The 24,241-nt window shown below is 44.6% G+C and overlaps 1 protein-coding gene across 2 annotated transcripts in view; it reads right to left on the reverse strand.

Moving 5' to 3' along the window:
• Window positions 1-24,241, reverse strand: part of FGGY (FGGY carbohydrate kinase domain containing) — a 2,161,252-nt gene that overhangs the window by 594,654 nt on the left and 1,542,357 nt on the right. For both annotated transcript variants that reach the window (XM_085602490.1, XM_085602489.1), the window contains one exon: window positions 6,903-7,050. In XM_085602490.1, coding sequence (XP_085458616.1) covers window positions 6,903-7,050 — 148 coding nt within the window. The remainder of the gene's footprint in view (window positions 1-6,902; window positions 7,051-24,241) is intronic.

A 24,241-nucleotide genomic window follows, 5' to 3' on the forward strand; every position in this document is an offset into this window, starting at 1 on the left:
GTCATGGTCTCTATGGAGGTGAAAAGGACTAGCTTTGTGGCATGTCTGTAGGTTGGTGAATCGAATTCCGTGTACTACAACAAATAGGGTGTGTAAATTTCTCGCAGGGAAGGCACAATGGCTTAGGCCAAGTGACAGGATGGTCTAGGTTTGGAACGTGTTATACATATCAGCTCAGAAATGCAGTAAGGGAGGTTCTAGGAAAATACATTATCTTGAAGGCACAGAGGTGAAGCCTGCTCATTCATAGTTTAGTGTAAGGGATATGTGGCATATTGGGCACCCGCCCAGCGGAAGGGGGAGCGGGTCCAAGAACCAGTTTGGTGTATATAGGGAGGAAGGTACTGCTTAAGTACTTAAACACATCTATGTGTCCCTCCCTCCAAGAGCAGAATGTCTGTGCTATCTTGTATAGTATAGTCCATTCTGGGCCAGTGTAATTAAACATACAGAATGTGCTGTAAAAGTGGGTAGAACTGCACCTGAAAACTTTTTCTTTATTGCCTAAGGGGTGTCGAGGATTCAACCACCATGGCTACTGACCTCTACAAATGTGGGACTCAACATCAGCTCTTTGAACCCTTTTAGGCCTGAGGAAGAACAGAAGAAGGACTACAACTGATGTTTGAGACCTGTGAGGAGACTTGAAGAGTTGGACCTGCTCCCACTTGTACCCAAGACAAAATATTGGACTCCAAACGTCAGTTGGATGACAGGGACATCACAAGATGCAATAGGCCTTTTTCCTGAAGTGACTATTTGCAACTAGGAGAGGTCTGGCCTCTGCTACAGTGAGTCCTGATCCCTAAGTGCTGTCCCTAAAATCCTGGGAGCCTTAGTACTGCCCTGAAGGACTTATTCTGAAACCTCAGAAAAACCTTCTAGAATTCCGGAGGACCTGGACTAACCACCCCAAGTCAAACTGCCCAAGGCATGATCTCTCTGGGAAAGAAAGTTAAGTTGGTCCTTCTCGGACCTTTTGCCTCTTGAAAATCCTCTTCAGCGGACCCTCAAGGTTAACCTACTTGAATTTGGTGAGACCTTCCCAAATTCAGCCTGCAGGTTTGCCCCACTGGAAGATTCTGAGCTCTTAAAAAAGAGACTAAGTGCTAGTGAAGATACCTTGATTGAGAGAAGGCACGAGAAATGTCTGGCCAATGAGCAGAAGATTTCCCTGGGATTAAAATTCTAACTTTTGTGCTGAGAGCCTTTCCTACCATACGAAACAGCTTCAGCCGGGGCTACATCCAACAGCTATACTACTTTTAAAGGATTTTCCAGGATGCAGTCTGCAGCCTCACCCCGCTGACGGACTTTGATTCCATTTCAGAGACTGAGTCACAAGGTAAAATCATTGAAGGGGGCGAACCCACAGACCATCACGGTCAGTTTGAAATCGCATTTAGGTCCTGGTCACATGTAAACAGTACTTTCTATTAAAACTTTACTTTTTCTTACCACTTTTTCTCTTACATCTTCAAAGATTAATTTCTCCAGTTTTCATTATTGGATTTTGAGTCATTTTGGTGATAAAAAGTTTCTTAATTTTTAAAAATTGGAGTGGGATTTTTATTGTTTTGGGTTTTTGTTTTGATTTTTTAACTCTTTTAGTACTTCTAAATGCTTTAATCGTTTCATTAAGTATAACCTTTATGCATTGTGTCATAATTATTGGGGCTTGAGCTCAGGTTTAAGTTACTGAAACATTTGCCTGTACCTAACAGGTTAGAAACTGTATTACTAGTGGTGGGCAACCATGCCTCCAATTAATAACTCACTTTTTTAATACCAAATGTTTTTATTGAACCACATAGTGCAAAACATATGTATCAAAACCAACAACTATTGAACCAGCCAAATGATTGCAGACACTGCAACTCCATTTTCATTAGCTACACTTACACACGACAATCAAGCTACCAATAATAATTCTAGGTAGTAAGTCTATATGATGGAAGTTATGAGATCTAAGTTTCAGCATTGGAAAGTACACAAGATCTAAATCATTAAAGTCCCTTTTTATGAAAGATTGCACCAAACCCAACCAGAACAAAACTTCCCCTTTCCCCTTTACTCTCCCCTGCACTCCCCCATGTCCCGTGCCAAGTTTCACCTCTTTTGAACAATACCAACAAAAAAGGAAAAAAAAGAAAAGGGAAAAGAAAGAAAGAGACTCATGGGAGGGATATATACCAAGTATCAAGCTTCTAAGATCATATATCACGTGTATGCAGCTGGAGGACAGTCCACCCGACCTAAATCGGAAGGGGAATCAAATATCTGTTGGAGTCCACCACGCTGTGGGCCAGAGTCCCCAGTCCTCAGAAGGCAAGAAAGGGAGGCATAAGATAAGGACAGAATCTGGCCTAACCCTCCTTAGAATTTACTTAAAACAGTGCACTCACCCCCGAGACTGGTGCTAGGGACCCCAAATATGTTCCAAGACAAGCAGACGGTCTTCAATTTTATAAATGAAGGTTGGTCCTTGATTTGCACGGTGTTTCTTTGCTGCTGCACGTTAACTATTTTTAACTGTGGTTGTCTTAACCTGAACTCGTTTTTATGTTTTTTAAACAAAACTAAAGTCCAAATGTTTTAATTGTTTTCGTGTTGTTGCAGCTATTCGGGGGAAATGGTATTTCAATTGAGTAAGGGAGAAAAAGAGTCTTCTGGGTCAGACGACTAGAGACGTCATTTTTTGGTTAGTGCGTGCTCTAGTCGTCGCCGGGGCTCAAGCTTAAATGTAGGCACGCTGTGCGGATACACGCAGCAGGCGCACAACTGGCACACCAAAGGCACGCCTAAGGCAAGCCGTCTATGTCCGTCAGCATCCCGGAAGCGTTCAGCACCAGCCACGCTGCCCTGGAGTCCCCAGACCTGCATTAAATACAGCTAAACTGATCTTTTGAACATTGCGATGATCAGTAAATGTCAAAAAGAGCACTCGGCCCCTCTGGCCAGGTTAAATACTAGCTGCTCAGTCTGTAATTTCCAATTAACCAGAGGGAATAGTCAGCATATTGGGACCCCGACAAGGCAACGCAAGACTAGAGCGACCTCAGTTCGGGCTGCCTTGGTTAGCGCATGCTCAAAGCAAAAACATGCCTATAACATCTTTGACCTTCTAGAGGAAGGGAGTCTCGATTTACTGCGCATATCCGAAACTTGGCTTTCTGAAGAATCTAACCCACTATAAAAATGGCTATACCTAAGGGCTTCAAGATTTATAGGAAGGATCGTCAAGGGGGTAGGGGAGGTGGACTGGCAGTCATCGTAAAAGAGCAATGGGGATGCCAATGTCCAGAGATTAATGATATGATGAGAGCAGAAGCCTTGGGATTTTGAATTACCCTATCATATTAGCACTCAGTAACAGGAGTTTTAGTCGATAGGACACCAGGATAGACTGGCTTTTTTTCAAACTCATTAGATAAAGCCATTACACACCTAGCCATAAGATACTCATATTTTTTGTTTCTAGGTGATTTCAATTTACACCTAGATAAATTAAACAACAGCGAGGCTATGGAATTTAAAGAGACCATGAATCTGCTCAGCCTCAGCCTTTATGTGGTGAAATCAACACACCAAGGGGGCCATATGTTGGACCAAGATTGCTCTAATGTGGCATTACAAATGAAAGACCCACAATCAATGATTTGGTCATACCATTATTTGATTAGATTTGCCTGGCAGCTCTCAGCAAAACTTGATCAGCTATCAAGCAGGCTAACCCCTAATGTGAAAGCCATTAACAAGATAGATCCTCTAGAATTCACAAAGGTATTAAAACATAACACTCCGGTCCTATCAGACACTCTGGAGGATGATGTATTCAAATACAATAACTGGATCAGAAATGCTACAGAGGAGTTGACTCCTGCCCTCCAGAGCAGAGCTCACAGAAGCACACCTTCCAAACCCTGGTTTTCAGCCACTCAAAAAACAGAAAAAAGCATTGCAAGGCACTGGAACGTAAATGGAGAAGGGAATATAACTCAGTGGACAAAGTGACTTTTAAAAAAGCACAAAAGGAATATTATGTGGCAGTAACTCAAGCTAAACAAGCTTACTTTGAGGAGCGAATTGGAAAGGCAGGTAGCTCAAAAGACATCTTCTCTATTGTTAAGAGCTTTATGACTCCATCGGCCTGCACCTACTCCTACTGGTATGAAAAGCTTGCAAGCTCTTTTTCTACCTAGATCTTAAGCATTCAGGCTAGCCTCTCAGCAGGCAGGATACTGATTGTTGACACAGGGCCAATATCACAAAGTAAGGAGCATACTAAGAGTAGTATAAAGCTGAGCTTCTTTGAACCTATTTCTCGGGAGTGTTCTCTTAGGGCCCTAAAAACTGTAAAGTCAGGTTTCCCTAGAGACCCATGTCCCCCTAAACATTTAGTTGCGGGGGCAGACATCATTAACCCAGTGGTCAATGAGATTCTCAATACCTCACTAAGGACAGCTACCGTCCCTAGCGTATGGAAACAGGCAATGATTTTGCCACTCATGAAAAAGCGAGCAGCAGATCTAGCTTCCCCTGCTAATTATAGGCATATCTCCTTACTACCTGCCCTCTCCAAAATCTAAGGGAAGCAGGTGAATAGACAAATGTCGAACTTCTTAGAAATAAACAAGCTACTGCACTCTAGTCAATAAGGCTCTAGAGACCAGCACAGAAACAGCTCTGGTAGATGTATTGGAACACATTAGAGGAACCCTGTACATGGGGGTGGCAGCTACTGATGCTAGACCTGTGAGCAGCTTTCCACCCAATCCCGCATAAGCTCCCTCTAGATCGTCTTCAAGATATCGGAGTGTCAGGGCAAGCTCGTATCTGGCTAAAATCTTTTATAGAAAACAGAAGCAAACAGGTCTGGATTCCCCTTTGTCTGCAAGCCCCCAAGAAGTAAATGCAGGGGTTCCCCAGGGTTCAGCTCTGAGCCCCACGCTTTCTAATATATACCATACCCCATTGGCCCAGTTAGCAGAAGAGTTAGAAGCAAAATGATATCCTATGTGGATGATACACAGTTGCTGTTCTCGTGGAACAAGGGAGCAGAACTGAAGGACACTCATACTAAAATTTGCCTTACTGCAGTATTTCATTGACTAGCAAAGGCACAATTGAAATGCAATGAGGAAAAAAATGAAATTCTCTTCTTTGGGTTGTTCCAGCCAAAGTTCTGGCAAACTTTTTGGCCAGGTGACGATCCCGCCCCAGTCCTCAAAAAGATTTGTTAAAAAACGTGGGGATTACTTTTGATAATAGACTCTCTTTCACTCCCCAAATTAAAAGGTTGGCAGGGACCTGTTTTGGGATCATGAGATTCCTTAAGAAAGTTCTGCCTCTCCTTTGATTCCATGCAAAGATAACAGTTATTCAGGCACTGATTACATCCCGCATAGACAATGGCAATGCTCTATATTTAGGCCTTCCTGAAAACCTAATGGATAAACTCCAGGTGATCCAGAATGCGGTGGCTCGACCTTTGCCCAATATTCCAAGGCGGACTCATATCAGTTCATACCTTCAGGGTCTACATTGGTTGCCCATCAGGAAGAGAGTTAAATTTAAGGCCTTGATACTGGTACACGCAGCCCTCTATTATAGATGACCAATCTACCTTAGAATCAGATTCAGCTTCGACAACTCTCCAAGACAACTAAGATCAACCAATGAATATCTGGCATGCACTCCTAGGATCCAGCAACAGAGAGCAGGAGATAGATCGCTAACCTTTCTGGGCGAGTCTGCATGGAATAAGCATCCAGTGTAATTACGCTCCACGAGGGACTTTTCTTAAAAAAACTGAAAGTTTGGTTCTTCGTGCAGGTCTAACTCTCCTTCACTGACTCTTCCGTTAGAACTGCGCGGAGACACTCCTTGGAGTAGCTGTGCGCAATATAAATAGCCTATCATATCATATCATAAATGGTGCATTCATAGAATGCCATAAGGAACATTTCCCAGAGCCATAATTACACTGTCGGGAGAATGTCAATAAGTCGCTTTCTTACTGTTCTTTGCTAAAAGAGATACTCAATTGTACTAAAATGAAATATGCATGTTCCAATATTTAGATCAGGATAGTTTAGCATCTCTTCTTTCACTATATTTTCCCCATGCACAGCTGCTAAATGAGCACTTGTTAGCTGTGACACATCAGCCAGTCCTCGCTTTTTTATGCAACAGCACTTTGCATTCTGTTACTAGTTTCACTTATACTTTTTAGTTTCGCTTATGATTAAGTCCCAATATGCCATGTGGGGCTGACTAAAATACCAAATCTGACTAAGGGTGGTGTGTATGACTTTGATCCACTTGGCAGGTATGTCCCTAGCCACGGGCTACCTCTCCAATACCACCTGCAGTCTTCCTCTTTGCTGGAGGAAAGTGGGTTCAGAAATACCCAATTGTTGTTATATTATACAGGGCCAGCACTTACCAATGGCTTACCAACAGCAACTTCAGGGTGCCCCCTAGTGGTGGGGACGATTTACTCCATAAATCTTGAGAAAATGTCATCTCTAGTTTGCCTGGAGCACGGCAAATCCCTGCATTTATATTTGACTCTCAATGAAATTAATCACGCTGGTGAACTCTACTGTAACACTTCCACTATAAGGTTTCTGGGTAAATATTCTACTACTCCGCCCTCTTAATGGAAAACATATTTTTCAGTCACTTCTTTCTGCCTCCTTGGCCTTTTCTTCGCACGTCTTCGGGCTTTAGCATATTGTAAACACTTTTTAGGCTAATCAGGAAAAAACACGCGAATACTTCGCAGAGACCGAGCCAAGCAGTGGATCATGAAGCAAAATGGCGGATGTCAACTCGACCTTCTGGTGCCAACGTTTTATTGCTTTGTTTTCTCAAAGACATGCTGTACTGTTTCTTACCATGCCCTTCAGAGCCGGATCTGCTAAGGGAGATCTGTTTCCATGGAAATCTGGCCAAACATGGAAATCAACAGCCAGGAAACCCACGGGCGAATCCTTTTTAATCCGATCCAGGTGACGGTTTAAGTATGTATATATATTTTGGCCACTGCAAGGAAAACAATAAAAAAGAAACCCGTTTTATTCAGAGGCACAGCACATTTATGCCTATATGTCAAAGAGAGGAAAATAATCAAGAGCCCGGTGGCCGCCATTTCACCCCCACACAACGTAATGGTTTAATCCCCTGGTTTGCAGTACAACGGTATTATGTTACAGTGATATGTATTAGTTTAAAGTTTTTTATGTTAATACTTTCCGATTTGGAACGGTTGAAATCACGAATAACAGCAAAATAGGCCTTCCAGCCCTATTCTTTGAGTACTTACAGGTAAGATAGTGTGCTATGAGCATACAGTGCATTTTCAAATATTATGTGGCATTACAGTTTAGGAAATAGACTCATATCATATCACTACTCATATTCAGTGCAATTGAAATTTAAATGTAGGGGTAAAAACGATGGAATGCTTTAGCAATGAAAGGACAGCACAATCGTATGTGTTATGCCACGACCATGTTTAAAAAATAATATCAAAAAAGAGACATAAAGTTAATTTCATTTATTGAGAATGGGATTTTCATATGGCATATCCGATAACTTATGTTCTTAAAACTTCTAACCCCTGAGGGAGAAAATGGAATGCAAGTATTTTTTTGTAAATTGTCATTATTTTCATATAAATGTGCAGATGTAAAAAGAACTATATAGCAGGCATATTTCTTCAAACGTGTATCACTTTTTAATAGCTTTATGATCTGTTGAAAAAAGAAACGCATCACATGCCATCTTTTTAAATGAAAAGAAATCTAACTTTCACAAGTTTTTAGCTATGGTTTGCATGTATTTATTTATTTCATGTATATCTCGCTGCACGTTGCTTTCCGTCACTTAGAGCTGCAGATAAGCAAGGGTCAGGGCGTTGAGATAATGGGGAAAGCAGAGTCCAACTGACACAAGATTCTAGAACCAGTTGCTTTTCAGGTGTTTTCTGAAACTTGTCATGTTGCTCTAACCTCAGGCGTGGGCTCAATCCGTTCAACATCCTGATGACTTGAACTCCCAGCGATTTTCTCTTCTGTGTTTCACTATCTTGCACTGCACATTGATGCTACTGTCATTTAGACTTATCTGGGTTGAAAACGATTTCTGTTCTGTTTACTGACTGGGAAAGCTTTTCTTTCTGAAAGAGGTGTATGGATGTGTTCAGCTGTAAAGAATTTCCCTTTCCAGCCAGAGGTGAGCCTCCTGCAACCTCATTATTGGAATGTTGGAGCTAACGCTGAGGTGGAAGAGAAGGCTGTCAGTTTCGAGCTGGAGGTCAGCCCGACCGGAGTCAGGAGATGAATAGATATGGTTTTGAGGCCATGACTGGAATCCCTTTTTGTGAATGACTCTGAAGATACCTTTGCACCGGAAGCCCCTCAGTAGTTCATAAGTTAAGAGTGCTACCTGCAGCCTCTTTCGGGATTATCCTGAGGTTCCAAGTTTTGGAAACCACAAACTATGTTTCAGTGAACCAAACCTCTTGTCGTGCCTTGAAAGCTACAAGTTGATTTGTGGACCATGTGGTAAATAGTTCCTAGGTGTACCATCAGGGAGTCCTGTTTGTGTAGCATTAAGGTAAGAGAGTGTCTTTTTAGGTCGAGCCTGGGCAGCACATGCGCTGCTCTGAGAGGCATTCTGTATTCAGGAAGGGACGTGAAGCTCCGTCCACTCTCTGCTCATATTTTTCATTTGGCTTGTGTCATTTTCCACTGTAAACTGTGGCTGTTCATTGGTCAAGAGGCTTAGTAGTCCCTCCTTAGTATCGCCTTTTCTCATTTTGTAACCTGCCATGGTGACACCTCCTGTTACAAGTGTCGCTACTCAGTAGGCTTTAATTACAGCCTCCGAGCACAATTCTTTCAAATAGCAATAGGTTTCACAATTGCAAGAGATTAAGCTATTGGCATTGTAAATGACAATGCCTTATATTTATCTGTTTTAAAAACAACACATAAATAAAAGGCATTGTAATTTACAATGCCAATAGCTCAGACTCTCATAAATGCAAGACCTATTGCATTGCAAATGCTTGTTAGGTCTTTGTAGGAGAGTAGGATCTGCACTTATGTTGCCCCCCTTTTTTTCTGATGTTAACACTGGTTTCTGGCTATAGTCTGGCTGGGACCCTACTAATCAGGGCCCCAGCCTCTCTGTTCTCTCTAAACAACTTGGAGTGCATATTAGATGCACTAGTGATTGGATACTGTGGTACCTTATGAGCCCCTAGTATATGGTACCTTAGGTACCAAGGGCATAGGTACTTCACAGGCCTACCAGGGGCTGAAGTATGTATTATGCCACCCATGGGAAGCAGACTGAATCTGACACCACAGGCCTGCTACTGCAGCCTGGGTGAGGTGGTGTTAGCACTCCTCACTGAGATATAGGTTCCCTATATCTCACCTTACACACATAAGCCTACCAGTCACCCCTAAGGCAGGCTCTATCAATCCTGAGGGCAGGGTGCTTGTTTTACATGTGAGGGGGTGCCTCTGCCTGAGAACGGCCCCTCTGCAGCTCTCAGAGTCTATTCTCTGTAGCGGTTTGTGGATGCGGTTAAACCATATACTCTTAAGTGCATTACAACCTCGCTGTAAATGCTAACTCTGGGATGGCTGCATCAAAACATGTCTTGTTTGGTGTCAAACACTTTGGAATCATACCCCCCACCAGTAACTGGTGTGGGAGTATGATCCCACCCTTCTAGAGGGGTAGACATGTACCTACTGTGGAAACACGGTAGAATCCTGAAAGAGCCCAGGCATCACAAAATGGATGCCACCAGCACAGACACTGGGCGGCCCTCCTGCTGCTGACCGAAACTCACAGTGGAGGAGGCCCAACAATAGGCATCCTGTCACAGGGAGGTGTCACCACCTTCCAGACAGGATTTAGTGTATTGGGGCTGGGTGGGTGCACTCCTAGAGTGCTTTGAAGTCCTGCACTGGGGGAGCAGTAGGCTCCTCTGTGCATATGCCAGCTCAAACCGGTTCAGGGGCTACCTGCTCCTGCTCTGGCGTGAAACTGGACAAAGGGAAGTGGGTGTAACCACCCCCTCCCCTGACCCTCCCATAGGAGTGGTCATTGAGCTAGTCCCTCCCTTTCCTTTAGTATAAGATAGGGAACCCTTGCCATTGCGAACTAGATATCCCTGGACGACGCTCTACTAGAAGAATCCTGGACTTTCGACATTCCACTACCTTTGGAAGACTGAAGAATCTCCCTTGGAGTCAAGGAGTGACTCCCCTGCTTGGCAGGCACCAAAACTTTGAATCAATGGTTGCAAACTTTCCCGCTCCCGCCGGAGTCCGAAGTCCCTGCAGACCCAGAAGTGGATTTCCTGACTTCTCAATGGCCATCGTGAGTTCCCAGCAGAGCTGAGGCGAGTGGACCCCACGAGTGATGAGGAACAGCAACACCTGGGTACCGTGCACTATTTTCGAGTGCAATCCCTTCCTGAAGTTCTACGAACTTGTGCATTGGATCACATATGGTCGAAGCCTCCAGTATAATTTCCACCCAAGATCAGAGGCCTACCTTGTCCAGAATGACCGTGGGCTCCTGTGAAGTGAATCCTCCTGATGCGTCTTTGCAATCCCTTGCCGGCTGGCTTGTGGGTCCCCTGAAGACTTTTCTATTGAACCAAAGGGCTCCCCTAGTTGCTCCAGGCCTGCCCTGACTTACCCTTGCTGGGTGAGTCCCTCAGACTTTGCTGGTCTGCACCGCTGGCTTTCTTCACTTTCCACAAGACTTGCTGTTGCCAAGGCTTGTTGGCTCCAATCTGGTTGCTGACACCTGAGTAAGCCGTAGACTTTATGGGAGCCTCCAAATCCAGCTCCTGGTTGTCATTGACACCTCTTGGACCTCGTGGCTGAGGAGTCAAGACACCTGTTATCACCTGAAATCACCCGACGACTGTGGGCATCCATCTTCCTGGGCCCGGGTCACTGGCAAGTGACTTTGAACACTGTCTCCTCTGCTTTCAGGTCTTCCTTCTTCAGAATCCATCCTTGGATTCCACCGGACACTTCTCCTGTCTTCACAAGCAGCAAGTCTTCTTTGGCTCCCTTTGAAAACGACGCCGTGACCCGACACCAAAAGACACCTATGCACCTGACTTCCCTGGGTGAGGTAACTCGTGCACTCTGGTGCTCCTGTGTGTGTTGGCTCTAGAACTACTTACCCTGTAAGTGACTTGCTTGCAGACTCTCCCGAAGTACCCTAAAACTTAAAAATTCCAACCCGCGACTTGCTCCATTGAAGTCTATTGGGATCCGCGGCTGAGTTCTCACACTGCATGCGTCTCCCGTGGGTCCTTTACTTACCTGGCTTGGGTGGATTAGTGAGGCCCCAGTGCTTCTGAAGACCTTAGGCCTTCTCCCTTCTCAAGTCGTTCTTCTTATACCTCTTTTTTAGTATATGGTCTGTTACGCCCCTAGGGCCCCAGCCATATAAGTGCTTAATTTGTTGTGAAACATTGATTTGCGCATATGTTCCTGACTTCTAATCTCATAAAGAGAGTAAAAGAGTGTGTCTAGTAATAAATACATATATATTTTATATATATACCTGTGTGGTGTCCTTTCATTTGGTAATTCAAGAGATTATAAGGTAAAACAAGCTGCTTTACATTCCTCTGAGACTTAGCCTGAAGGCTGCTCTCCACAGCTACCACTAGGATAGCTTTCTTTAAAAGGTTGTCTTAAACCTATCTACCATAAGAGTCGAATTGGACTGGTGCAAGGTGGCCACTTTAACTAGTGACCAGCATATGCTAGGCCAACTTCTCACATTGGTGGGCAGCGTGTGGGATTCCAGCTTGCCATTGTTTTACCAGAAAATCTCTATTTGAATTACTAACTGAAAACCACTAAAGGCACTCAAGGTACATGTAAAGTCAAGCTTAGTATCAACAAGTTCTACTGAACTTAGAGCTGTTTGTGAAGGGATAGGACACCCTTGCTACAGCTCAAGCTAGGATCAGAAGGCCACAAACTAGTGTAGGTAGTACAACACTGCACAACACTAGAATGTCCTTAAGGGCTGGAGCCAGTGGGTCCACCTAACCTCAGTATAAGGACATGACTTTCTTTGACTTAAAAGCCATGTGTGCTGCAAGGCACCTGCGGAAAGTCCTTCCACACTACACCTGATAGATCTGTTGACCACAGATGACCTTAGATTAGCTCTAGGAGCTAAGGGGTCTGAATCAGGGGGTGGGTCAGCTATAGTCTCTGGGTCAGATGATGAAAATCAAGATGACCTGGACTCTGTGGTTGAAGGGCCAGACCCACATGGGTCTGAAAAGGACAGAGGAATTCTCCCTAAGAGAACTGACAGAGTGGAGGAGAGGCCTAGGTCCCTTTCTAGGGAATCTGACCACTCATATCACTCTGGCAGAGAATCTGTCCAGCAGAGTAACTCATACTTTAATAGAAGAGAGACCTCCTCTGAAAGAATGTACAAACTGCTACAGTATGAGGAAGTAAGAGTTGCCCTTAAGGCCAAGCAGTTGGCATTAGACAAAGAAGCCTTTAAGCGTCAGAGAGCTTCTAGAAGAGAGGATTTAGAAACCCCTGGTGGCAGCAACAGTGTCCCTAGAGTCAGCGATTACATTCCATACCATAGGAACCTGTCCAAGGTTGTTCCTCCCTACCAGAGTGGGGATGATATCCACAAATGGATAACTGCTATGGAGAGGGCCTGTAGAGTACAACAGGTCCCCCAGAAACAGTGGGCAGCAATCTTGTGGATCTCCTTTTCTGATAAAGGTAGAGCCAAGCTCCTCACTGTTAGAGAAGAGGATGCTGATGATTACGAAGTCCTGAAGAGTGCATTAATAGATGGGTTTGGCTTAACCACTGAACAGTACAGGTTGAAGTTCAGAGACACCCAGAAAGCACAGACTCAGGACTGGACAGACTTTGTTGATTGTGCAACCAAGGCTCTGTAGGGTTGGCTGGTTGGTAGTAGAGTTACTGATTTTCAAGGATTGTATAATCTTATGTTGAGAGAACAGATCCTTAATAATTGCCAAAACCAGTTGTTGCATCAATACTTGGTGGACTCTGATCTGACCTCTCCCCAAGAATTGGGAAAGAAGGCAGACAAATGGGTCAGAACCAGGGTGAGGCAGAAAACCCAGAACCAGGGGGGTGACACTAAGAAGCAGGATCCTAAAGGCTCTGAGAAAGGTGGGGATAAGTCAAAAGACCAGAAGTCTTCACAAGGGCCCCAAATATCTGCATCTGGTGGTGAGTCACAATCCAAGAAGGGAACAGGCCAAAAGAAGCCCTGGTGCAAATTCTGTAAACAGAAAGGGCACTGGACTTCTAACTGTAACAAGTCCAAAGACCAAACCACCTCCACTACTGCCCCTAAGGCAACTGTTCCCCCTAGTTAAGCAACTGGTGGAGGTGGTAATCAGAATAAGAGTGTAGTAGGGTTGACCCTGGGTTCTGAAGTGGACTCTGGCCTAGTCAGAGTACCCACTCAGGCATTGCTGATTTGTGATGGAGACATTGATATGTCTTTCCTAGTGAGCCCCAGTAATCTGGGCAAATACAAACAGCAGCCTGTAATAAATGGCAAACAGGCTTTGGCATTTAGGGACACATGTGCTAGTGTCACCATGGTGGAAGAGGATCTTGTGGACCCTGGACAGATCATCCTGGGTGAAATGTACCAGGTTACCAATGCAAGCAAAGTCAGGACCAACCATAGTCTGGCAGTTGTGAATTTCTCCTGGGGAGGGGTAACTGGTCTTAAGAAGGTTGTAGTCAGTGCAGGCCTCCCTGTTGAATGTCTATTGGGCAATGATCTAGAGACTTCAGCCTGGTCTGAAGTAGAGTTATGGACTCATGCTGAGATGTTGGGCAGAGGTATTTGCTGTGACCAGGTCACAGGCCAAAATGCATAACACTGAACAAGCTCTGGATCCTGAAAGTATGGACCAGGTGCTACCCAAGAGGAGGAGCAGTAGGGTTAAGGCAGTGCCTTCCCCTCTGTTTTAGATCTCAGATTCCCCTCCTGAGGGAGGAGAAGCAGATCCTGAAGAAGGAACTGCCCCAGAGGGACTTGAGCCTGATCAGGTTGAGTTCTTGGGGGCAGAGGGACCTTCCAGGGAAGATCTGAGTAAGGAGCTGCAGTGCTGCCCCTCTCTTGAACCCCTCAGACAGCAGGCTGCGGCTGAGGCTGCTGGGAGTGCTAGTGGGTCCCATAAAGTTTATTGGGATGCAGGACACCTATATTCTGAGGCTAGAGATCCTACCCCTGGAGCCACCAGGAGGTTTGGTAATACCTCAGGAGTTTAGGGGGTTCCTCTTGACCCTAGCACATGACATCGCTTTAGCAGGACACTTGGGGCAAAACAAGACCTGGGATAGGCTTGTTCCACATTTTCATTGGCCACATATGTCAGAGGACACCAAGGAGTTTTGTCGCTCCTGTGTCACTTGCCAAGCCAGTGGCAAGTCAGGTGGCACAACAAAGGCCCCCCTGATACCACTACCTGAGTTGGGGGTTCCCTTTGAAAAGGTAGGGATTGACATTGTTGGTCCCCTTGACCCTCCAACAGCATCTGGGCACAGGTTTATTCTGGTGGTAGTGGATCATGCCACCAGGTACCCAGAAGCAATTCCCCTGAGGACCACCACAGCCCCTGTGGTGGCAAGAACCCTCATTGGAGTTTTCTCCAGAGTGGGTTTCCCAAAGGAGGTTATATCTGACAGAGGTATCAACTTCATGTCAGGGTATCTAAAAGCAATGTGGAAGGAGTGTGGTGTAAACTATAAATTCACTACTCCCTATCACCCACAATGCAATGGGTTAGTTGAAAGGTTCAACAAAACCCTAAAGGGAATGATTAAAGGCCTCCCAGAAAAGCTTAGGCAAAATGGGACCTTTTACTTCCCTGCCTTCTGTTTGCACACAGAGAGGTTCCACAGAAGGGGGTTGGCTACAGCCCATTTGAACTTCTGTTTGGGCATCCTGTAAGATGTCCATTGTGTTTGGTGAAGGAGGGCTGGGAGCTACCTCTCAAACCTCCCAAACAGGATGTGATAGACTATGTGCTTGGTCTCCACTCCAGGATGGCCGAATACATGAAGAAGGCAACCAAAAACCTGGAGTCCAGCCAAGAACTACAAAACACTTGGCATGACCAAAAGGCTGTGCTGACTGTATACCAGCCAGGACAGAAAGTGTGGGTGTTGGAGCCTGTGGCCCCAGCAGCTCTCCAAGACAAGTGGAGTGGCCCCCATACAATTGTTGAGCAAAAGGGAGAAGTCACCTACTTGGTGAATCTTGGAACTTCCAGGAGACCCCTTAGGGTGCTCCATGTCAACAGATTGAAACCATATGTTGACAGAGCTGACATGGGCTTGCTCATGGCAACTGATGAGGAACAGGAGGAGGAGAGTGACCCTCTCCCTAACCTGCTCTCACAGAACCCTGATGATGGGTCAGTAGATGGTGTTGCTTTGGCAAGCAGCCTCACTGATCATCAGCAAACTGAATGCAGACAGGTTTTGTAACAGTTTAGACATATGTTTAGCCTGACCCCTAGTCAGACTTCCTGGTGCATCCATGAGGTGGACACTGGAGACAGTCTGCCTGTCAAGAGTAAAATCTACAGGCAACCTGACCATGTCAGGGACTGTATCAGGACTGAAGTCCAGAAAATGTTGGAGTTAGGTGTAATTGAGCCTTCCGATAGCTCTTGGGCTAGTCCAGTATTCCTTGTGCCCAAACCTCATACCCAGGGTGGCAGGAAAGATATTAGGTTTTGTGTAGACTACAGAGGCCTCAATGCAGTCACCAGGACTGATGCCTATCCCATACCAAGGGCAGATGAACTGATTGATACTTTGGCCTCAGCCAAATATCTGAGTACATTTGACCTAACAGCTGGCTACTGGCAAATCAAGTTAGCTGACGATGCCAAGGCCAAAACAGCATTTTCAACCCCTGGTGGGCACTACCACTTTGTGGTGATGCCCTTTGGTTTGAAAAATGCACCTGCCACTTTTCAGAGGTTGGTGAACAAAGTTCTGACAGGTATGGAAACTTATTGCTCAGCCTATCTAGATGATATTGCTGTCTTTAGTTCCACCTGGCAGGATAACCTGGTCCACCTCAAAAATGTTTTGGAGGTCCTGCAAAAAGCAGGCCTCACTATCAAGGCCACTAAGTGCCAGATAGGGCAGAGTCAGGTTGTGTACCTGGGCCACCTTGTAGGTGTAGGCCAGGGTCAACCTTTACAGAGCAAAATCCAAACCATCATGGAATGGGTTGCTCCAACCACCCAGAAACAGGTGAGAGCCTTTTTAGGCCTGACTGGGTATTATAGGAGGTTTGTTAAGGGATATGGATCTATAGTGACCCCCTTAAATGATCTTACCTCAAAGAAAATTCCAAAAAAGGTTCAGTGGACAGCTAGCTGTCAGAAGGCATTTGAAGACCTAAAGCAGGCCATGTGCACTGCACCCATTTTACAGAGTCCCAACTACAGCAAAAAGTTCATTGTCCAAACAGATGCTTCTGAGCTGGGTGTGGGAGCTGTACTGTCTCAACTGAATGATGAAGGTCAAGACCAGCCAGTAGCTTTTATAAGCAGAAGGTTGACCCCTAGAGAGAAACGTTGGTCAGCCATAGAGAGGGAGACCTTTCTGAATGATGAAGGTCAAGACCAGCCAGTAGCTTTTATAAGCAGAAGGTTGACCCCTAGAGAGAAACGTTGGTCAGCTATAGAGAGGGAGACCTTTGCTGTGGTGTGGGCCCTGAAGAAGCTGATGCCATACTTGTTTGGCACTCACTTCATAGTTCAGACTGACCACAAGCCCCTCCTATGGCTCAAACAGATGAAAGGTAAAAACCCAAAACTTTTAAGGTGGTCCATTTCCCTACAGGGGATGGACTAGTCAGTGGAACATAGACCTGGGACCCAACATGCTAATGCAGACGGACTCTCGAGGTATTTCCACTTAGAACACGAAGACTCAACTGGTCATGGTTAGTTTAGTGTCCCTGCGTTTGGGGGGGGCTTGTGTAGGAGAGTAGGATCTGCACTTATGTTGCCCCTACTTTTTACCTGATGTTAACACTGGTTTCTGGCCTATAGTCTGGCTGGGACCCTACTTATCAGGGCCCCAGCCTCTCTGTTCTCTCTAAACAACTTGGAGTGCATATTAGATGCACTAGTGATTGGATACTGTGGTACCTTATGAGCCCCTAGTATACAGTACCTTAGGTACCAAGGGCATAGGTACTTCACAGGCCTACCAGGGGCTGAAGCATGTATTATGCCACCCCTGGGAAGTAGACTAAATCTGACACCACAGGCCTGCTACTGCAGCCTGGGTGAGGTGGTGTTAGCACTCTTCACTGAGATATAGGTTCCCTTTATCTCACCTTACACACACATATAAGCCTATCAGTCACCCCTAAGGCAGGCCCTATCAATCCTGAGGGCAGGGTGCTTGGTTTACATGTGAGGGGGTGCCGCTGCCTGAGCAGGGCCCCTCTGCAGCTCTCAGAGTCTATTCTCAGTAGTTGTTTGTGGATGCGGTTAAACCATATACTCTTAAGTGCATTATAACCTCGCGGTAAATGCTAACTCTGGGATGGCTGCATCAAAACATATCGTGTTTGGTGTCAAACGCTTTGGAATCAAACCCCCCCACCAGTAACTGGTGTGGGAGTATGATCCCACCCTTTTAGAGGGGTAGACATGTACCTACTGTGGAAACATGGTAGAATCCTGAAAGAGCCCTGGCATCACAAAATGGATGCCACCAGCACAGACACTGGGCTGCCCTCCTGCTGCTGACCGAAACTCACAGTGGAGGAGGCCCAACAATAGGCATCCTGTCACAGGGAGGTGTCACCACCTTCCAGAGTTTTATGAGAAAACTCAAGTAAACAAAAAGAAACATACCCTATTACCACATCTTCCCCCAAACATTTTTGAGCCCTCTGAATAATATTGATGATCCCATCTGTGCAGTCGCAGTGCAAGGGTGATGATCACCCTGTACCCATTTGAATTTCTTGTCCTGTTTTGCTTGTACCCTCTTGCTCTCAAAGATGGGGTTTCTTGAAGTAGTATGCTTTGAGCCCTACATCATCTTAATTATCCAACTAATACCTCACTCTTCCTCCAGTTAGCTAATCCATTGACATTAGGAAGGAGTAGTGTAGTATCTCATTAGCTAAGTCACTGATTGCTTAAACATTGATTGCCTACCAACCCCTTAACAGTCAATTATTTTCAACTACACTACTGCTTGTGAATTACTTTTTCTTTCACCCTATCTATTCTTTCTCTTTCCCCCAGTTACACCAAAGCTCCCATATCAACCTTTATTCCCATCAGGTCTGATGTAGACCTATAACCATAAGTTGACTAGAATTTATAGTCATGGCAACCAACCACTCTTCAAAGAAAGCAATTTAGAATGATGGTGCTGGAGGGGTTGGGGCTGGGCATATTCTGGGTAGAGTCTGAAGGATATGAGTTAGGTGTGATTTTAGAGGAGGGATATTGCATTATGACAGAAGGGTTCTTGGTTGCACAAGGATGTAGGGAATTGTGCAAAACAATCAGAGATGAAGCAAGAATAAGGAGTAGAACAAGGTGCCAAAAATGTAATGAGAGGAGAGGGCATGAGATTACAGAGTTTACAGGGGAGGTGGTGGAAGAATGGTATATTGCTTCAGGAGATGCTTCTTGAGCTGTTTCCTGAAGAACGGAAAGGAAGGGACATGGCAGATTGGGACTGTGATGGATTCACATTGCTGGAGCATCTTGAGCATGTATTGCAGGATAAGGCTTGGTGTATTTCTACATTTTCTGATGTCCACTCTTGAGATGCAGTACTTATTGCACATTCCAGCAGATTTATTTTTTGCACAAATGGGAATTGGGTTTACCTCCCTTAAGGACAGATCATGACCGTGATGTGGGTAGGCACATAAGGTCCGCTTATAGTAGGAAGGACTTCACCTTACAGAGTAGGGTTAGCTGGTGCCAAGCAATCTTTATCTTGAGGGTAGTTTGGGAAGCTAGGTTTGCTGTCTTTTTGGAAGCTCAAGGATTTGGCACTATCAGCGAGCCATATAATGAACCAATCCACAGAGCCATTCTTCTGTCTATTGTTGTTCACAGCTAGTCGACTCATGTTCATAGCTTCTAAGTGGCCTGTGTCACGCGTAACACCTTTAACAATAACTGAAATTTCAAATAACTGAATTTTTGCATCCTTGGCTGTGAGTTTCACTTTTAACATCAGAAAATTGTGTTCTAGAAGTCTCATTTTAAGTAAATGCTCCTGACTAATAAGCTAAGAAAGGATGACATTGTCAAAGTATAACACTGGGTCATTTGACTGCCATGAATGGTTTATTACAGATTCAGACTCATTATAATGTGGCAGATTCTATTTTAGATGTCATAATGTTAGTCTTGAAGAATACATGACCTTCATATCACCAATCGTATGTACCATGTGACGGTCCGCTCCCATCCAATGTTTAAGATGAGAATGGGATAGTGCCAGCACTTCCCAGTAAGACTTCCATTCATTTAATAGGACAGCAGCCACTCTATGCAGAAAATACGTTGTTAATGAGAAAGGGTCCAATCTAAATATTCTCAAATGGCTAGGAGAAACCTAAATATAGAGCACAACCTACTGGTTGGATTATTTCCACTACAGGAAATACATGGTGGAGGACCAGCAGCTGGTGAATTTTGCCCTGTATGTAAAGCTTTCTCAAGGAATTGCAGTGATTTAAGTTCCATCCAAAATCTAAATAAGGCCCACACTAAGTGCCTCCATTTTTTTAGCCCCCTGAAATTATCAAACGTACACACATTTACATCTGAACTTTCACTATTCCAATCTTGGGAGCTGAAGACCTATATTAAGCACAACTCATAATTAAATCTCACAGGAAATTTGCCTTCGTAGGATGCACACTCCTGCACTATCTTTGAACAGCTACTTTGCATTGATATTCCCTTTAACATATCTGCCATGGACTATTGCTCCCCTGAATTAAAACGTTCTGATTTACCATCACTGTGTGAATTATTTCATCAGGAAAATCTCTTTCAGTTTGCAAAATGATGTTTTGCTGAAATCAAAGACATGGTGTTTTCCTGAGATTAACAAGACACCTTGTTTCTTTAGGAACAAATTCCATTTCAGAAACCACCTTGCTCCATATCATCAGCACACCAGGTTTCTAGTTTCTGGATTACATGTTGTCTGGTACATTGGTCCACATGCTTCAATGGAAGCAAATCAAGACTACAAATGATCAAATTGTACCTTCTTGTCAACTAGTTTTCTGCTACTGGCATTCATCCACTTCCGTACATAAATAACATGCAGCTTAATTGACTGAGGTAGAGCAAGAGACAAGGTTCAACTGCAGATGTCCCTCCAAGATCATGGCCGGGTCCTACATCTCATAAAACTGTCCCTAATTTCCAGATGGCAGGTAGAGTTGAGACAGTGTATGAAAGATACTTTCTGCCCATTCATAGGATAAGGAAGCTGCACTTACATTTACTTTAGCTCAGCTACAGATCATTAATAGAGCCAAGTCCAATGGGGGCATGACCTCATCTGTATTTACGGTCACCTGGGCAAGAAATCACATGAGGCCTCTGTTTAGGCATATCCTGAGCCCCTGGTGCCCTGCTTCTGTAGATTACAACTGGTCTATCTCAGTCTCCAACTGCATTTCTATGGGTCTCCTGTGTTGGCTCTTCCTTCTTAATATGACATGAGGCATGGATCTGAACACCCTGCCTTCTCTAATGCTCACTATGGATGCTAGCCAGAGGAGTTGCGTACTGACACTGAAGTCCTCTCAGCCAAGGATCTGTAGACCCAAAAGAAACAACCCATTTCGCCATCTGGCTGTAACTCTGCCATTCTGAATGTAATCTTTACATTTGCAGATCACCTGAGGGTCATCTCTGCCATGCTAAGTACCAACAACCAGGTAGATTGTGCAGAGGGGAATTGAGTGAGAGGTCCACTTAACAAGTCCCTAAATTACACTGCTCAAAACCTGTGCCTCTGGATGGAGTTTACCATGTTCTCTGTGAGGTGGTGACCTTTAATTAGGCACCCTAAGCTTGGACTTCACCTTTCCCACTAAATTACTAGGAGGTCACAGAGGATCTACTTGATATCCCAGTGGTTTAGACCCATGTAACTTGACCTGTTTGCACCCAACACGTATGCTCTTATACCAGATTACTACTCCGTATCCTCTGACTCTCCAGCATAAAGAGTTTATTTCCTTCCCACTCCTTGGCCCAAATTGTTTATTTTCCTTCCCAGCAATTGCCTAATCCCAAAGGTTCTCATCGTATATGAGTGAGAGAGGGAGAAAGGTGGTTTGAATGATTGCCCTGTGTGGGTGGGGATTGGGGGCCTCTGCTTCCTTTGAACCCAGAGGTGTGGCTAGAGTGAAGTCCTAGCACCCAGAAGAGGATAGCAGTGCAGCCATGATGAGATCTACCCAGTGGGGCCACCATGACTCCTTATTACCTAAATCTTCAACCCAAAGAGCCTCCGATGTCAGCTCCGACAACCACCCAGGACCAGGACCTCACTGCAGGAGGAGGAGCCCATACCTGACACAAATTGTGTGCTCTGTACCAGAAGCTGGAGAGGGACACCATGCTGCTACTTGGTGGCTGCTGGCATAAGCCATGCGCTCACAGGACACAAACTGTCATGAGAACCCAAAGACTATGTGGAACTGTGACAAACCGAGCATTTTCAGCATACTAGATGCGGTTTATCTGCACCTGTGCATTTATTCATGCTACCATAGAAATGCCTACCAAGAGGGGAGAGACGCTTAGACCAAAGGAGGGGCCATCTGGGGGAGACGGATAGCATAGTGAATCGAGGCACAGTTAGCCCAAAACCTAGTTCGCCAAATCCTGCCTGCTCATTAATACTTGTGTAGTATCTAGTTTTCATGTGCAATAAAACATGTTTCTTTTTAAATGTAAAGTAGTGGTTTGGACAATCAGTTATTGTACTGCTGTGTGATTGCTGAGATCTGAGTTCGAGCACCCTGACATTTCCTCCCTCATAAGCCAGAGACTGCTTGCCATTTCTACCATGAGAGTCAAGTGCTGAAGGAGTTGTGCTTAGCCCAGGTGCCAAACCCTATTGGGATGGATCCTTGGCCATCAGGGGCAAATGACCTCATCCCTCTTGGTTGTGGCCCAATAGCTCCTGCTTGCCTCGTGGCTCTCCGAATATGGTGTCACAGATCATCATCATCATTGCAGCTGTCCTGGCTTTCTTCCACCTTCAGAGCACATACTAGACTCTAGGGCTCCTCTTTAGAACTGGTGTGCTGGGAGGGATCTGGCCTTTCTTCCTTTGGACCCTCTTAAGGTCACACATTTCTTGAGGAAGAGATTTGAACTGAGTCTTTCACTTTCTTCTCTCAGTTGTCTATTGGCAGCTGCTAGAGTTGTCAGGGAACCCTAGCTACTTGACATTAAGGTCTCTTTTCTCTAAAGGTTTGATATGGCAAAGCCTATTTTTTGATCTCCAGCACTAAAGGGAACTTATGCCTGGCTCTTTTTCAGGTTACGTCTGCACAGCGCTTGCGCTGTGTTTGAGAAATCTATTGTTTTTAATATAAACTTAAAAGGGCCTTACATCCCACCTCCTCTCTTTCCTGGCTTCTCATTGGTTCCTGTGTGTGCCACTTACCTTTCCTCCATTTCTAGTGGCTTAAGCATATTTTCCTGCATTTACCAATGCTTGTTACTCGTATGCTTTTCTTATCAGTTTCCCGCCACCAAAATACTGTTAACATCCACTTTCATAAATGTTTGCCTCTTACTATTGCAGCATATATATATAACAATTTATCACTGTAGAGATTAAGTGATTTGCATAGAATTACAGGATGTTGTGCAGCACCACTGAGACTTGAACCAGGATCCCTAGCTCTCGAGTCAGCAGCTCTGGCTGCTGCACCACATCCTCTCCACTCCCGTGTTATTTGTCAGTGAGCTCTTTCCTTCTCCCGGAGGGTGATTGATGAAAAAGCTCTTTATTCATTACATAGGTGAAACCGATGCATTACCAATGCATCGTTAAGTTAAGGTCCTCAATTTAAGGAACTTGGACAAGTTCCATTATCTTATTTTCAAGAACATGAACTTCCTTTCAGATGTCTCCTCGTAGCAAAAGCAAGTCTTTTGTTTTAGCTTTCTGAAGTACTTAAAACATTTTAATAGCAAGTTCTTCCCAATGTAATGATTTTGTTTTAAAATAAAGGCATAATTTATGGCACAATGGTATAAGACAGTGAACACATGGCCTCTGCTTCAACATTCCTTGCACCAGAGATCTGTTTCCTATATGTGATCCACTGAAAAATCTGGTCTGGTAGATCCAAGATGCAGAAACTTTAGCACTAGACATGACATTTTATTACGCCAAACAAAACTTGCTACAAGCAAATTTAATCAGTAGATGACAACAAATGTGCTTGATATATAAGAGTGGGACATATGTATTTTGATGACAATCATGCCGAAAAAACCCACACATTCACCACCTCTTAAGGTCAGTACTTGTATTAGCCAAACATTATTGACAATTCGTCCTGAACATACAGGAGGTATTATTGCTGAATCTTTTCTCTAATATGTCACCTTTTTTGCTCTACATGGTGACTGATATAAAGGCAGATTGCTTGTTAGCTCTTCATTCTTTGAGACAGGGAGGGATTATCTACACAATCCAGCAAACCGGCTAGCTCTGCAGTGATTGGGCAGGAGATCTCTGGGTCTTTTAGGAAATTTGCAACAATATCAGCAAAAACAGCAAGTTGAAATGTTCGCACGTGATGTTGCCAGGGTTTTTCAAACTACCATGTGAGCATAGCTTGTGCAGGAACACAAAGTTCGTAAGAAACAGCCAATACCCCAACTTTGTGCTCCGTCAACCTTGAATCTCTTTAAAATCTCTTTTAAATATTGTGTTTAGTATTAATAGCTGCAGTGGGACTCATATAAATATGTTTATGACCCAAATAAACTCCTATTGGAAAGCCGTGCAACTCACGATCTTCAAGAGAAAAAGCTAACACTTTTAAATGCTTTCACAGCATCGAGGAAAATAGCTGCGAG

Source organism: Triturus cristatus, chromosome 4_2, assembly GCF_964204655.1.
Source record: "Triturus cristatus chromosome 4_2, aTriCri1.1, whole genome shotgun sequence".
In the NCBI taxonomy this organism is placed as follows: Eukaryota; Metazoa; Chordata; class Amphibia; order Caudata; family Salamandridae; genus Triturus; species Triturus cristatus.